General features: G+C 34.6%; 1 protein-coding gene across 1 annotated transcript in view; it reads right to left on the bottom strand.

The window, feature by feature from the left end:
- Nucleotides 1-16,595, bottom strand: part of PCLO (piccolo presynaptic cytomatrix protein) — a 273,992-nt gene that overhangs the window by 77,386 nt on the left and 180,011 nt on the right. Inside the window, exon 10 of the mRNA XM_036328338.1 lies at nt 14,965-15,090. Coding sequence (XP_036184231.1) covers nt 14,965-15,090 — 126 coding nt within the window. The remainder of the gene's footprint in view (nt 1-14,964; nt 15,091-16,595) is intronic.

Below are 16,595 nucleotides of genomic sequence, written 5' to 3'. Positions count from 1 at the left end.
CTATTTTTTCTATTCCACTCCCAGAAAAAAAGTCAGTATCTCATTTCTACATGCATGTTGATGAGAAATTAAGCAGGGTCATACTGGAACACAAAATAATGTAGGCAAGGTTGCTCAGTGTTACAAATGATCAGGGAAATGCAAATCAAAAACACAATGATTTATCATTTCACATCTATTAGGATGACTATTGTCAAAAACACAAAATTTAATTATTGGTGAGGAGATGCAGAAATTGGAACTCTTGTACTGTGTTAAATGCAATATGGTGCAGCCACTATAGAACATAGTATGAAGTTTCCTAAAAATTAAAAATAGAAATACCATAGGATCAAGCAATTCCATTTTTGGGTATTTATCTTTCCCCAAAATTGAAATCAGGAACTTGAAGATAGTCTCACTCCCACGTTCATTGCAGTGCTATACAAACAGCCAAACTGTGGAAATAACCTGAATATCCATTGACAGGTGAATAGATAAAGCAAATGTAGTTTGTGCATACAATGGAATATTATTCAGCTTTTAAAAAGGAGGAAATCTTTTAAATCTTCACATGAATGAACCTTGAAGACATTATGCTAAGTGAAATAATCCAGTCACAGAAGGACAGATACTGCACAATTCCATTCATATGAGGTATCTAAAACAGTCAAACTCAGAAGCAAAGAATAGAATGGTAGTTGCCAGGGATGTGGAAGGGGGAGATAGTTTCTAATTAATTTATACAAAATCTCAGTTTTGCGAGACAAATAAATTTTAGATAAACAACTTTGTGTCTGTAGATAACATGGCATTGTACATTTAAAATCTGTAAAGATTTGTAGAGCTCATGTTAAGAGTATTAATTAAAATGAAGAAACAAAAGAAAAGAATGTAGGATGAATGAAAGGAATAGGAGGTGGAGAGTTAGTTTTAGGGACCCACCCTCAGCCCCCCTAGGCGCAGGCAAGCCTCCGATGGAAGCTGCCCAGCCAATGCCTGAGGCACAGGCAAGCCTCCCATGGTGGCAGCCCAGCCGGCTAGGGCTGCCCAAGGCTCAGGTAACCAGGGCCAGCCTAGGCTTGCGCTGCTGTCAGTAGCAGCAGCAGAGGTGTGATGGAGGCATCGCCTTCCCTTAAGGCTGGGTTGCCTCCCACCCCTAAGGGCTCCTGGACTGTGAGCAGGCCGGCCTGAGGGACCTTCCCCCCCTCCAGTGCATGAATTTTCATGCACTGGGCCTCTAGTGGAAATATAATTAGCCATATTTGTGGTTGAACTTGAGAAATATTATCATGGTAGGATTCTGTTTGTAACCACTATAACCATTAAAATAATCTTGTATTCCACTCCAAAAATTTCTGAGAGGATTGGAATAGATGTCAAAGTCACTCCTTGGCTATCATTTATGATGTTTAGAATTAGATATGTTATTTGAAACAGACTAAAACATAATGTGTTGAATGAGACAGGGGAACGGGTATGGGTAGATCAGTAAAATTTTATTGATCCCAAGAAAATAATATAACTAAGTTTTCTAATGATAGGTATGTAATCATCTAATCCAAAGTAGATTACAGTTCATAGATTTATAAACTTTTCTTAGTTTAATTTCCCAATCTATTTTTTTAAACTACTCAGAATGGCCCTAGCCAGTTTGGCTCAGTGGATACAGCACTGGCCTATAGACCAAAGGGTTCCGGGTTCCATTTTGGTCAAGAGCACATGCTTCAGTTGCAGGCTCCTCCATGACCCTGGGCCCTGGTTGGGAGCGTGCAGGAGGCAACCAGTCGATGTGTTTCTATCACATTGATATTTCTCTCTGTCTTTCCCTCTCTCTAAAAATCAATGGAAAAACATCCGTGGGTGAGGCTTAAAAAACAAAACAAAAAACTCAGAATGAATTTTTCTTTTGACTTTTTAATTAAATTACATTAACAGATTAATACCATCAAATCTGAAGAATACCATGAGTAACTAACAGTAACAGAATAATCCAAAAATACCCTCATGATTAGAAAGAGATTCATAGTTAATTGAATGGGCATTGGGAGCTAGGATAAATGACACAACTGGGTATGAGAAATGCTTAACTACTGCCTACTCTGCTTTAAGTATCCCTAGTGAATCATTAAGGCCTTTACCTTTATGTTCTTAACCTTTTTTTATATTCATGCATTCTGTACTGATCCATTTTTAATGTTATTTAAATGGATCCTACTACAAAAAAAATACATTTTAACCTAAAATATCATCACTTTATACTAGGAAAATTGTTTCCTAATAAATGCCGGTGCTGCCTGAACTAATGGCAAAATCATCATCATTTCCATTGAGCACATATATAAGGACAATATAAATTCCATTTTATTAGATTACCTGACAGATAAAATATGTAGAACTTTACCTTGATTATTGAGGTGTAACTTTAAATCATGTATACTAATAAAATCAGACAAAAAAGAAATTGTATTTCCAAAACAGTTATACAATCTCCCAAAATTTAAGAACAAAAATAAAATTCAAATATACTTATCTATAATATAAGAAAAGAAAATATTTATTTTGACAAAGAAGGGGGAATTATTTTTATCATAACTCGAGGTATATTATAACTTGGTCATTGCTGTGAATATAACGTTAAGTTTTTATACTTTGTTTATTTCTGATTCAAAGATACTATATAATTATTATAATAGAGGCCTGGTGCATGAAATTTGTGCACTGGGGTATCCCTCAGCCCGGCCTGCACCCTCTCACAATCCAGGACCCCTTGGGGGGATGTAGCAGTGTGCCAAATGGCAGGCAGCCAGGGAAGAGCCAGGGCCGGGCGCCTCACCACTTGCACTCATCCTGGCCCACTGCTGCCGCTCGGTAATGCTGCCACGGAGTCAAGAGAGGCTCCCACCGCGGCATCAGCACTCACCAGCCGTGAGCCCGGCTTCTGGCTGAGCAGCGCTCCCCCTGTGGGAGTGCACTGACCACTAGGGGGCAGCTCCTGCCTTGAGCATCTGCCCCCTGGTGGTCAGTGCACATCATAGCAACTGGTTGACTGGTCATTCCGGTCATTCTGTCATAACGGTTGCTTAGGCTTTTATATATATATATAAATGGCTTAAAGAACATCTAACTTCTGCATTTCCAGGCTGAAGGCACCTTGAATAGAAGATAGAATCCTATTATTCTATATCATTTCTAGGATATACTTGTACAGAATAAATGTTTTTCTGAAGAGTTGCTGAATAAATGTGGCTTTTCAAAATACATTTTTTATCAATTATAGAGTGGAAGGGAGAGGGAGAGAGAGAAACATCAATGATGAGAGAGAATCATTGATCCTGCATGCCCCACACTGGGGATCGAGCCCTCAACCTAGGCATATGTCCTGACCAGGAATTGAGCCATGACCTCCTGGTTCATAGGTCGATGTTTAACCACTGAGCCATGCCAACCAGGCTACTGAATAAATGTTTGATCCACTTGCAGTCTTTATTATTTCCAGTATTCCCAATAATCTTACCTCTACTCCACATTAATCTATCACTCCTATCTGCCTTTCCAGTATATTGTTACTGTACATCAGCAGTTTCTTGTAGTTCTGCTGTAAGTACCTCAATGTCTTTTTCCAATAAGAAATAACATCTAATATAGGAATGAATTCAAATTTTGTAAGGCCTGAAGCTGATGCAATTATAATAAATCATCTAAGATTGTGGATATACTAGTAATATTAGATACAAATGAATATTCATTAAAAAGACAAAAGAAAACACAAAAAATTACAAATGTTAAAATTCTGATTAGCACCACAAACATCACATATTGCTTAGAAGCTTCCTGTAAGGGGCCAGTACAATTGATGGAGAAGACCTGAGACTTAAGTTTTATTAGTGTCATAATTTATCCATTCTGATCTTTCCTCTTCTTTTTTTCAATCCCATATAATTAACCTCAGATTCTTAACTCTAGTGATTGAATTTCCATCATGTAAGACACCCAGCTTATAGTGCCTCACATACCATTCTCTCAGCTCCCCCTTCTAAACCTTAACTATATGTTTCTTCTCAAGGCTTAATCTCTTCCCCACAACTCTTCATCAGTGAGGTGGCTCCTAAGTATGCATTATGGAAGGGTCTTATGGAGGATCACTCACATTTAACACTGAAGACCCAGTGAGTTTCTGTGAGTTTTCAAAAGTCACACACAAAACAAACTGATGAGAAAGATTGGCCCAGACACTGGGAGCCAGACATCTGACACCTAAACCATGATTCTGTTCACTAATATGTTTTCAGTGACTAATAGACCATGGAAATTACATGGACAGATATTCAACTGTATGCATGTTCATAGGTTTTAATCAGAGCATGAGATTTACTGATTAATATATTGTTAAGAAAAAAAATTAGAAATATTTATTTATTTATTCATTTATTTAGTGAAAGGGAAGGATCCATGGAGCGCCCCAACCCTTACCCTGCTGCCTCTGACTCCTACAAGGGCTGAAATGGACCTTTCTCCCCGTGGAGGCCTCCGACACTTACTAAGGAATCCGTGAGGTGGTCCTTTGGAGAAAATGTAGGGAAAGGCTGCAAGAGCCTACGCAGCACTGAGGTCGGGTCTGAGACCCTAGAACAGTTTTAAAAGATTAGCCAAAACTATAGTTTTACAGTGAGGAGGTCATATAGTTATATGATAAATGGCTTAATCACTTCAGGCATTTTCATCTATTTATTACTGATTTAGGTCTGATATTTTAATTAATATGCCATCATAGCAAATACCTCTGGTATTTCAAGACTCCCTTACAGAAAGCCTAAAATTTATAAGATTAATAGTCATCTATGAAAATATCTATCCTCAACAAAATAGCTCCCATAGCTCAGTCAGTGCTGTATAGTTAACAAAATACACACAATACATCAGCATCTTTCACACTCACTGTTAACCCTGCGGACAGGTGAGGTAGGTTGAAACCTCTTAAGTGTACAGATGACACAAAAGGAGTCTCAGAACCATAAGTAACTTGCCCAAAGTCATGAAAATGGCATTGATTCAGAGTCTTCCGATTCCAAGCTTAGTGTTGTTTCCATTATAAATAACCTATGCGCCTGTAGTTCAGAATGCAGACTTGACCATGGTCAGTTACCAAGCATGTACAGATATGGGGGACAAAGAACTCAAGCTTAGTATAGCAAATGTTCTTCTCACCATCAAAGACCTCCAAAGTGAAGGCAAGCACAGTCTTTTCACCACTTACTAGTACATGCAGCACCATGGTCAACACTACATTACATGTTTCTGAAACATTATTTCTAATTCTGGTAACAATTTTGCAACGACTGCTATTATCCCAATTTCCTAAGGAGTACACGAAGATACCAAAAGTTAAACAAGTTATCCAGACTTTAAGTGCCAGAGCTGAATTTAAATCTTGATATTGAAATACCAGACTTTAAAAACATTTTTCTCTATATATCAGGGATGCCATAGCATTGGCAGTTAGAGATTTAGTATGGTTATTAGAGTGCTCAGCATCCTTGCTTCAAAAATAACCATTCCAAGTTCACCCACAAACAAAATGCAGCTTGCTCTATGGCTCATTGATTAGAAAAATCCAGAAATTAAAGTACAAAAGCAATATCACCAGAACATACATAAATATTTCAAGGTATGTCACCCTTGTTGATAAAAACAATAAAATGAGAGTTTGGAGTATTACACATACTAAAAATGTGCAAATCAGGTCAATTATTTAGTTTTCTTTATGTTCTCATCAGAAATATTATATCTCAAACATACTTTTCTTCTGATAAATTTCAAAATACATCTTTTCTTGGCAGTATAGCTAATCATTAATATCCTGACAAAGTAAGTATGATCACTGCATCCCAAAAATAATATATTACAACCTACCAGTCCAGGTACCCAAATTTTATATTTTCTTCCCAGAAGATAGTTACCTACATATTTATTAGAAAACCTTTGTATTAACATAAAGTATGATCTTGTGTCACGTGTACCTAACACACCAACTTGTGGGAATTGTGAGAAATCTCATGCTAATTACCAATCCGTACCTGGTTATCCCCCTGGAACAAGAGCAAGGAAGCTCACTCATCTGTGTGGTGTGTTTCTTGATCGCCAACCTTGATCACTGCCATGCCATCTGTAACATATGCCAAAAAAGCATAAGCAGAAATAGAGACTTTCTTGCCTAGGAACATTCTCCCTTAAGTTACACAGGAGTGTGTCTTCTAGCGATACTACTGGAATTAGTTCTTCTACTGTAGACTTCTTCATGACAGGGAGTTCCAGAGGCCAACTTCTAAAATCAAAACAACCACTTTAAAGACAGCTAACCTCGCCTTCACTCCAACACGGATTCTCAACCATAAATCCAACCATGATTTCTTGCCCAAAACCATGTCAAGTTCATCTTTAATAAGAGCTAGCTAGCTGTACCAATATCACCTACACTGAAACAACAGATTTAAACATATCCATGAGTTAAAATTTCTAACACAGGCACATTTCCTCACAGAACAGCATATGGACAAACAAAGATGAACTCATTTCTTTATATCCCTAATGGCCTGTGAGACCCTAACTTTCCATATAAGTCTGGCTAAATCCACAAGCAGTCATTGGATATCACTGGTTTTAACTCTTTGCTCTCCTATGTTCCCACTGATTCCTTAAGAAGGTTCTTGAAACTACATTTAGATCCCAACACTACATTCCTATCTTAGCACCAAACAGCTTTCCAAAAATTTTCCAAACAAATTTGATTTAATTACCAATACTACCAATAATATAAATATGTTATCTTCACAGGACTTTATTAAAGTAACTTCCAGTTGAACAACCTATCAATATAAACAAATAATTATTTTTGGTTCATTGGCTAAAAGATGTTTAGATCTTATAGATTTATTGTTATAAAATTTTTGAATTTTAAAAGTATCATGTCCCATCCAAGTACTATCAGGCCTGACCCTGCTTAGCATTGATCTGCCTGTATGCATTGCTAAAGGGCAAATGTGTATTCAAGTAAATAAAGAGCAGACCAGGCCAGAAGCTGGTGTGTCTCTTCAAGAAAGAGGCTCCACCTGGCCCCCAGTGCCTTCTAAATTAAAAACAAAGTATCATGCTCATATAATATTTCACAATTATGATATCATGATACACAATACCAGGAAAACACAATTTAGAGAACAAATTCAAAAAATCCAGTGATGAAATAAAAGTTAGTCAAAGAAATACACATAAATGATTAGATTTGGCCCATTATATTTCCTAAACAAAATTTCATTTTATTTATATTTTATACTTTGCCTTTTCTAGAGCTATAATGTTATAAGTTGTAAAAGGATAATAAATTATTAAATTTAACAATTGCTATGTGTTTGTTTTTTTTAATGTTCTAACTTTACTGTATTGATTCAGAATGTAATGATTACATCTTTAGGTTGAACAACGGTCCAGCATTACGAATCCACTGAAAACTCAAATAGACATATAAAAGCCTTTATTTTCCAAATTAATCTATATCTTCAATATAATCATTATCAAACTTCAACAGAGATTTTCATGAAAATTGACAAGCTGATTCTGGAATGTACATGTAAGATCAAAGGTCAATAATTGTCTCAAGAGAATTTTTAAAAACAGTATTATGGTAAAGTCACCTACGATCTGTCAAAACATAATATAAAGATAGAATTAAAACAGTGTGACATTATATAAGGATAGACAAACAGACCAGCAGGCTAGAACAAAGAACTCATGAGTATTTTAAAGACTTTAGGACAAGAAGAACTTCTTAAATGATATAGAATATTTATAAACTTTCATGAAAACAAAATGAAAAATTTGACTACATAAACTTTCAACTTCTGTAAAACAAAACAAAACCAGAAACTAAATATACAAGCCACATACTGGAAGAAGGTATTTACAGCCTACATACTTGACAAAGGATTATGTTCACTATATAAAGATTCCCTAAATTCAATTTAAAATACATAAACAATCATTTGTAAAAATCCATTTATAAGAAATAGGCAAAAGAAACAGCAAATCACAGCTAAGAAAACACAAGAGGTAACAAGAGTAATAAAATAGTATCATACTCAACATTTCTGAAGGGAAGGGGAGTGAAACGACAATAGCATACCATGGCACAATATCTTTAAAAAAGCAAATGTAGAGAAAGAGGAACAGAGACGTAGAGAAACAAGAACACTAATTTACTACTGCTGGATGTAAAAATACATAATATACCACTTTGGGGAGCAATTTGGAAACACCAACTATTGTTGAAGAAACCACACACCATTTCCTACATCACCTAATAAGATAGTCATTATAACTCAGAAATTAACTTGTATTATACAAGAAACTCCTGAATATGTGCATAAAGAGACTACTTTAAAAATTAATTATAGCGTTGTTTGAGTAGCATAAAGAAAAAAGTCCTCATATATAACCAAAGTAACCAGAGAATGTTTAAATTAAACTATAGCTGAGAAATGCAATAATAGAATTCTGCCCCTTAGCTAAAATAAATGAACTAGAGCTACATATACCACTTGAATAAATCTCATAAATGCTATGTAACTAAAAAGTGGCAAGATATTTGTATAAAATTTCATAAATAAACAAAATGAATAAACAAAATTTTATGAACAAACAAAATGAATGCTTACGTAGTTTATTAATACATACATAAAATTGTAAAGAAAAGTAAATGAGTTAAGTCTAGTAGTGGTTTATTCTGGAGCATAAAGAGAGGTTTGGGAGAGGTGATGTGATTACAGGAGACTTCAGATTTGATTTATAGGTCCTTATCTTTTCTAAAAATATGAAAAATACAGCAAAGTATTAATACAATATAGTAAGCTGAGTACATAGATGTTTGCCATATTATTCTCTCCAATTTTTTTTTTGTACACCTGCCAAATATAATGTAAAGTCTAAGTCAGCAGTTAAGTGTTAAATTTCATACATCAAACCACAAATTCCAAGAAGCTCCCTCAGCCTCACTAAAGGAGATGAAGAGTGTGATTAAGCTGTGTGAATCTTATAAGGCATTTTTCCTGACTGAGAGGGGGCTCACACTAAAGAAAATCACATCCACTTTTAATGAATTAGTACACATCAAATGCTAACTTTTTTGGTTACCATGTAATGAAGAAATCAACCTCTGAGTTGTTTCAGTAAAAACGGTAAGACTGAGAGCAAAATACACTCACCATTTAAGTGCAAATGAACCAGAAACAGATGGATGTAATTCCACACAAATAAAGCTTTCTACCACATCTCATATCCTGTGGGGGTCTCCGGAAATTCTTATTCCAATGGTGCCCCAAAAACCCCACTCCCACTAGCAACAGAGAGGCAATCCACACAATTCTCCGATAACACTACCTTGAGTTAAAATTGAGATTCTATTTATGTATTTATGTATTTATTATTTATTTATCTTTATTGTTGAAAGTTTTACATATGTCCCCTTTTCCCCCTCATTGACCCCCTCCAGCTCACCCCCACCTCCAGCCCCAGGCCCTCACTATCCCACTGTCTGTGTCCATAGGGACACTGAGATTTTAATTTCTAATTTAAAATTCCTGTTTTGTATCCGTCACTCTCTCTTAACCACCCAGCAAACACAATGACTGGGGAGATTCTGGGCTAGAGAACTGCCAGAGAAAAAACCCCTTCTTACACTTTGCACTGCACAGGGAAGTGGTGCTGCATTTTTTCTTCTTTTTTTAAATATATTTTATTGATTTTTTACAGAGAGGAAGGGAGAGGGATAGAGAGTTAGAAACATCAATGAGTGAGAAACATTGATCAGCTGCCTCCTGCACACCCCCTACTGGGGATGTGCTCGCAGCCAAGGTACATGCCCTTGACCGGAATCGAACCTGGGACCCTTCAGTCCGCAGCCCGACACTCTATCCACTGAGCCAAACCGGTTAGGGCAGTGGTGCTGCATTTTCCAGTTTGGAGGGGTTTTTCTCTATCAGTAACAATCCAATTTCCTATCCCCATTCCTGAGATCTGAATTTAAATTCAAAGCAAAAAAAAAAAAAAAATTATGTAAATTAATGAGCAGTTAATCTAAAAGTTTTAAGAACCTGTATCCAGAGGAAACAGCTTCAATTTTGTACATCTTCTTTGAAAAATAATCAAAAGTTATTATCAAATATCGATGCTGTCTTAAGTGTGCATTCCTCTTTACAAATACTAGAGTATGACTATGGGTATCAGTTTATTTGCTTCACATGACCCTATGAGGAATGACATCTTAATAAACACCCAATTCTTGTAAGCAAAAAGGAATTCTTTATCACTCCTTTCTATGTATATTGCTTGAAATCTTGTTTTATTAGCCACTATGAAAGGAAATTGAATATGCAGAACAAAAGAATTCAGGGTTAAGGGATACAGCAGATATATGCACAATGTGGTAAGGAGCACCAGGAAGGACTGAGCTGGGTCTTTGTCAGATAAAAAGTAAAGGCTGTGCTTGTCATGAGATGAGAACTGTATTATGGACTTCCCAAATTTGGAGATGGTTGGAACTTTGATCTGAGAAAAATGGGAGTACCCACAGGGTAATATGAATTAATGAACATGGGATTTTTAAAGCGTGTCATAAATTCAAAACTTCCTAAAATTGTAATGATACTCAGTAAGTTTCACCAGAGAAAGAGTCTAGAAAAAAGTAAGTTTATTACAGAGGAAGCATCTAATTTTTTGAGGCCATTATCTAAAGTGTTGAATATACTGAATTTGTTTTGATACTATAATACAAAAAAAGTTTATAATGCTTTGTCTAAGGAATTAAAATGGAAGTGGCAAGTTGTAAACACACATTCAAAGTCCATATGTTTGAGTGTGCTTTTAGATGCTCAAATTAGTTCAAAGTGACAATATCAAAGGCCCAAAATGAAAAGATACCAGATACCATTTAAATCCCCAATGTTGAACATTTCACCGCCTGGACACTATTAGTCTAAAATAGTTAAAATTTTAATCTTAAAGCAAAAAGCAAGAAATGGCACTTTAGAACTTAATTAGATTTGTAGTTTAATTCTCCAGATCTTTTGTCTTCGTTTTCTCAATAGAAGAAAACTGATTCTATACATTAAAAGGAAAAATGATAGGTAGGAAAAGATTATTCTTTGTTCAGTATTTGACTAAGAATGTTTACTAAATGTTCCTGGAAAATAAAATTTAAGATATTGGAAGATCCCTCCAGAACCTGACTGCCTGAGTTCCTTCAGAAAATCATTGCAGATTGTTATAATACTAAAAGATTGGTTCAGGAAATTTTGATTAATGGAACACTCTTCAACTGTCTTTGTTTTTATTTCAGGGGATGGCATACAAAGTAATATTTGGAATGTTTTTTTTTTTATTTGAAAGATTGGTTTTATTTTTAGGAATGTTTTAAAACTAATTTCTTGAATGTAGCCTAATTTATTGAGTAGAGTAATAATTATTGCTAATTCTCAGCATTCTGAAACACAAAATTCTCCTAAATTATTTAACAAGACAGACAGCCTTGTTCAGAAAGATTTTTCAAAAAGAGGTTGAATAAAAATTTCTTTTCAAAAAATAAACAGAGGAGTGACTCAGAAAGTATACTTGGGATTTTTTTTTCATATCCATTTAATGTTAGTTACATAAGGAGAGTACTTTCAGAATAGCACTTGGCGTATGAACATCAGAAAACCTACATGATTGGTCAGTATGCTTTAAATCCAGAGGATAAAAAGCTAGAAGAAATTGAAAAATACTCCTGCCGTCCAAAAATTAACAGAGTCTACGCAATTTAGTACTGCAAGAGTATTAACATGTCAGAACATAAGGAGTCTGTAAAGCCAATTATAGGAGAAATGACCAGACTTAGAAAAAACAATGGACTCAAACTGTTTCTGACCAACAGTTTCATAGTTTTGAGGAGAAAAATGTAGAGTCTATGAATTCTATAGTCACCTAATTGTCAGTCATGTATTAAATCAGCTGGGAGAAAATATTGAATCATAAAGGCTCAGTCTATATACTTTTGCATTCATAAAAGCAGAAAGATATACTCAGAAGAAATCAAATCAACCCCTATGTCAACCTGGTATTCATTATATGGATGGAGAAGTTAAGTCACAAAAACACAAACATCTATCTATCTATTCATATATATAATTTTTTCTCAGAAAAGAATTAACTTCATGGAAAGTTACCCATTTTTATTACCTTCAATAAATAAATTTTAAAAATCAACAGTCATGAAAAGTATTTGAAAAATTTTTTAAAATCCATCGATAAAAAATTGGTATTATTATAGGAATTCCTCACATCAGGCAGAGTTGTGCCTCAGCCAATCTACTGCTTTGAAATTTTGTAATAATGTATTAGGGTTTTGAGGCTGAGGACTCTAAAGATATCATGTATAAATGAAACACATAATTATGGGCAAAACAAATAATATACATATATATTAACAACTATATATAAAAAATATCTATATATAACTACACACATAATAGTTTATAATGCACACACACATACATACATATATAAAACAAGAGAGTGTACTGGTCTAAACACGGTGAATGCTTATGGGTAGACATTTGGTCTGACGGCCTTCTAGCAGCCTGGTGGCATAGAACACAAGGTTGGAAGAAAGTAAATGATTGATTATATGTCAAAATTACTCCTCAAATATATTTCATGTTTCAAAGTCAGACTCTAAGTTTGACAGTAAAAATAATATCATAATCCGAACAGAAAAACTACCTATGTTCTAAGAATGAAGCAAAGCTAGGAATTATCAATAAAAAATTATGCGTGTGGGTTATGCAAGAACTGGACTCTAATCAGTGGCAGTCCTTGTGTTTGTAAAATCAAAGGTGCACTTCAATTTTCTCTCTTGAATAAGTTTGTATTGTATCTCATTTTAATTTAAATCTATGAATCTAAATGGCCACATAAGCTACCACATACAAGGAGCATTACTTCATCACAGTATGCTTTGTTGAAATTGTGTTTAAAATCATCTCAGTTTGTAGTACTTGCCAATTTCCAGCATGTAAGTACAAAGAAGGGTAATTTTATCTTGAAATCTTTCTCATATCTCTTTCAAATTATATCATGCACAGTCATTGCTGTATATTCCATTTTAAAATAAAATAGCATATTTATTTCTTCTGGAGTATGCTATATGAGAGCAATCATAACACTACCATTCTTAAACATGAGTCTCAGTTCCTGTATCTTAACTAGCAACACCAAAAGAGTGGCATTGGGTATGACAGGATGACAGTCAGAGACAATTCATACAGACCAAGTGATTTGCTCATAATTATTTTATCTTTATTCATACCCAGTGGTCAACAAACTGCGGCTCGCAAGCCACATGCGGCTCTTTGGCCCCTTGAGTGTGGCTCTTCCACAAAATACCGACTTTTGCACATGGGCCACGAAGTTTCAATCGCACTGTACGTGCGCGCCCACACGTGGTATTTTGTGGAAAAGCCACACTCCAGGGGCCAAAGAGCCACATGTGGCTCGCGAGCCACGGTTTGCCAACCACTAGTCTAGTCCATTTAACTATCTGGCTAACACTTCTAACTTTCTTCGTTTTATGAATACTATTAGAATAGCTACATATTTGGTGATATCCTGCTATACTGGCATTCTAACAACCAACTAACCAACCACCCAACAAAAAAGCAAACAAACAAAATGATCTGATGTATAGCATCTGCCTATTCCCGTGCTATAGATACTCTCACTAGGGCCAATTCAAGCTATCAATGTCATGACACTGAATGTGAAGTTGGGAAGAGATGTGCAGACTCTTTCCAGCAGAACACCTCAAGTTTGTGTTTATTCTAATAGTCTACCAAAATATCCAGAAACATTTTGGTGGGTTCCAATACATTCCACTAAAGACATTACAGTAACTAATTTTAACATAATTAAAAATTTAAACAATAACAGGCAACATTTTATTAAACTCTAAAATGACAAAAAAACACTTTCTCAAATAAGTATTTAATTTAGAGCAAAAATAAAAGAATAGGTTGAGGCTACATTATGATAAAAAATGTTCATTATAAACAATATCACTGAAAACTTCCAAACTATTATCTGTGCTATGGTTTGGAAAATGCAAATGACTGCATTATCTAATTAACAAGTGGAAATTATCATTATGCATTTTGAAAATCAAGCTGTAATATTTTAGTGAAAGAAACTGATCAAATATAAATTTTATGGGTCATTAGGTACATCTGTAAAGTTCATTATTTTAAAATGATAATGATTATGACATAACAAGGTGAATGTTACCTAAAGTAGATAGTACCTAGCACAGGAGTTGGCAAATTTTTTACATAAAGGATCAAAGAATATATGATTTAGGCTTTGTAGACCTACTATCTCTGTTGTGAATACAGATCTGCTATTGTAGTGGGAAAACACCCGTGATCAATAAGTAAATTAATGATTTTGGCTGAGCTCCAATAAAACAATGTTTACAGAAACAGGCAAAAGATGGATTTTGCACTTGGGTCATCCACAATTTGCTGACATGACTTTAACGTGTACTGAATCATCTTATGTTTTTATGGCCCTGATTTCAATATTATTTTTCTTGTAATTTATGAAACATTAATCTCTACAACCACAGAACCTTTTATTTATACTATAGTGCCAGTCAGTAAAAAAATCTTGACTAATTACTGTTTCTTAAGCAACATATTCCCATAGCAAACCACTTGCCAAAAGGACAATGCAATTGAACATAAAATGAATATAGTTATGGACATATCTTCTATATTACTACATAAGACTTTTACAATTAACTGTAAGAAAAAGCTTTCCTAGACAGTAAAAAAATAGAAAATTTACATATTAAATTGCTTCATTTTTAATGAGTTCATATGTTTTATTTGACATCCTTATTCTTACCTTCCATAAGTCTCCCTGTCTGTTCTGCACTTCCCCCAGGAAGAATCTTGGCAATATAGGCTCCAATTTCTCCGCTGTGTCCAGGGATTTCTTTACCACCCACAATCTTAATTCCTAATCCATTACCTGTATTGAAGAAGCAAAAAAACTATTATTAATAATTTAAGAAGGGACAACAATTATCACAAATTATAAGGTGCGAAGTGGGCTTTGCTGCCCAGAAGTTAACTAGAACATGGGTACTGGAACTGAACACCAATGACAAAAGAACATTTTTCTGATTTCTACAGTAGTTTATATAAAATAGAACTTTCTGAGATCTTAGTAGGAGCTGTAATAATTAATCTGATATTAACAAATACTTTTTAAGTTCAGCTATCTTCAGTAACACACTAAGACTTTGTCCCTATTAACCAGCTATTTTGTTAAAAATTTATATGAATATGTTCCCAGTGTAAGAAACTCCAGAGCATACAATTTACTTACAAAACTAAGGAGCATTTTGCTTACAAAAAGATAGTAAAGACTATCATAAATTGAGATGACATAATCCAAATGTACAGATGATTATAATTGACAAAGTGCAAACATGATCATAACATATGCATTATTATTTACTTGGCTCTGGTGACTAGGGACATTGCACCACTGGCCTCCACAGGACACCTACTACATAAGGCAACTCTACTGAGACTGGGAGACATAGCAGATCTACCTAGAAACAAACACAAACATAGAAACATACACAGGGAGTCAGCCAAAATGAGGAGACAAAGAAACTTGTCTAACATGAAGAAAAGAACAACACTCCAGAAAAAAAACTAAGCAAAATGAAGACCAGCAAACCACCAGAAGCAGAGTCCAAAACACTGGTTCTAATGATGCTCAATGAATTTAGGGAAAGAGTAGAATAATTCAGTAAAAAGTTTAACAATGTAACATAAAACATAAAAATGGTGGTAAAAAACATAAAAAGAAGCCAGTCATAAATAAAGAATACAATTATTAAAATCAATATCACATTAGAAGTAATCAATAGTAAATTAGATGAAACAGAAGATCAAATCAGTGATTTGGAAGACAAGGCAGTAGAAAACACCAATCAGAACAGCAAAAAGAAAACAAAATTAAATTAGGATAGTTTAAGAGACCTCTGGGACAATTTAAACTACAACAAAATTGGCATCATAGGAGCAACAGAAGGAGAAAAAAGACGGTAAGGAATTGCAAATCTATTTGAAGAAATAATGACTGAAACTCCTCTAACCTGGAGAAAGAAATAAACATAAATCCCAAAGCTCTACATTAAGACACATCATAATTAAAATGCCAAAGGTTACAGATAAAGAGATAATCTTTTCTTAATTAAATTTATTAGAGTGACTTTGGTTAATAAAATTACATAGGTTTCAAGTATACAATTCTATAATACATCATCTGTATATTGCATTATGTGCCCATCACTCAAAGCCAAATCTTCCATTATTGTATATTTGATCACCTTTACTACTCCCCAACCCCCTTCCCTCTGGTAACCACCATACTGTTATCTGTGTCTATGAGTTTTTGTTTGTTTGCTTTTCTTGTTAGTTCATTTGTTGCTTTCAGTTATATATCCCACATATTACTGA

This window comes from Myotis myotis, unplaced genomic scaffold (genome assembly GCF_014108235.1).
Source record: "Myotis myotis isolate mMyoMyo1 unplaced genomic scaffold, mMyoMyo1.p scaffold_m19_p_11, whole genome shotgun sequence".
Lineage (NCBI taxonomy): Eukaryota > Metazoa > Chordata > Mammalia > Chiroptera > Vespertilionidae > Myotis > Myotis myotis.
Note: the sequence above shows the minus strand (reverse complement) of the source record. Positions and strands in the feature narration are given on the sequence as shown.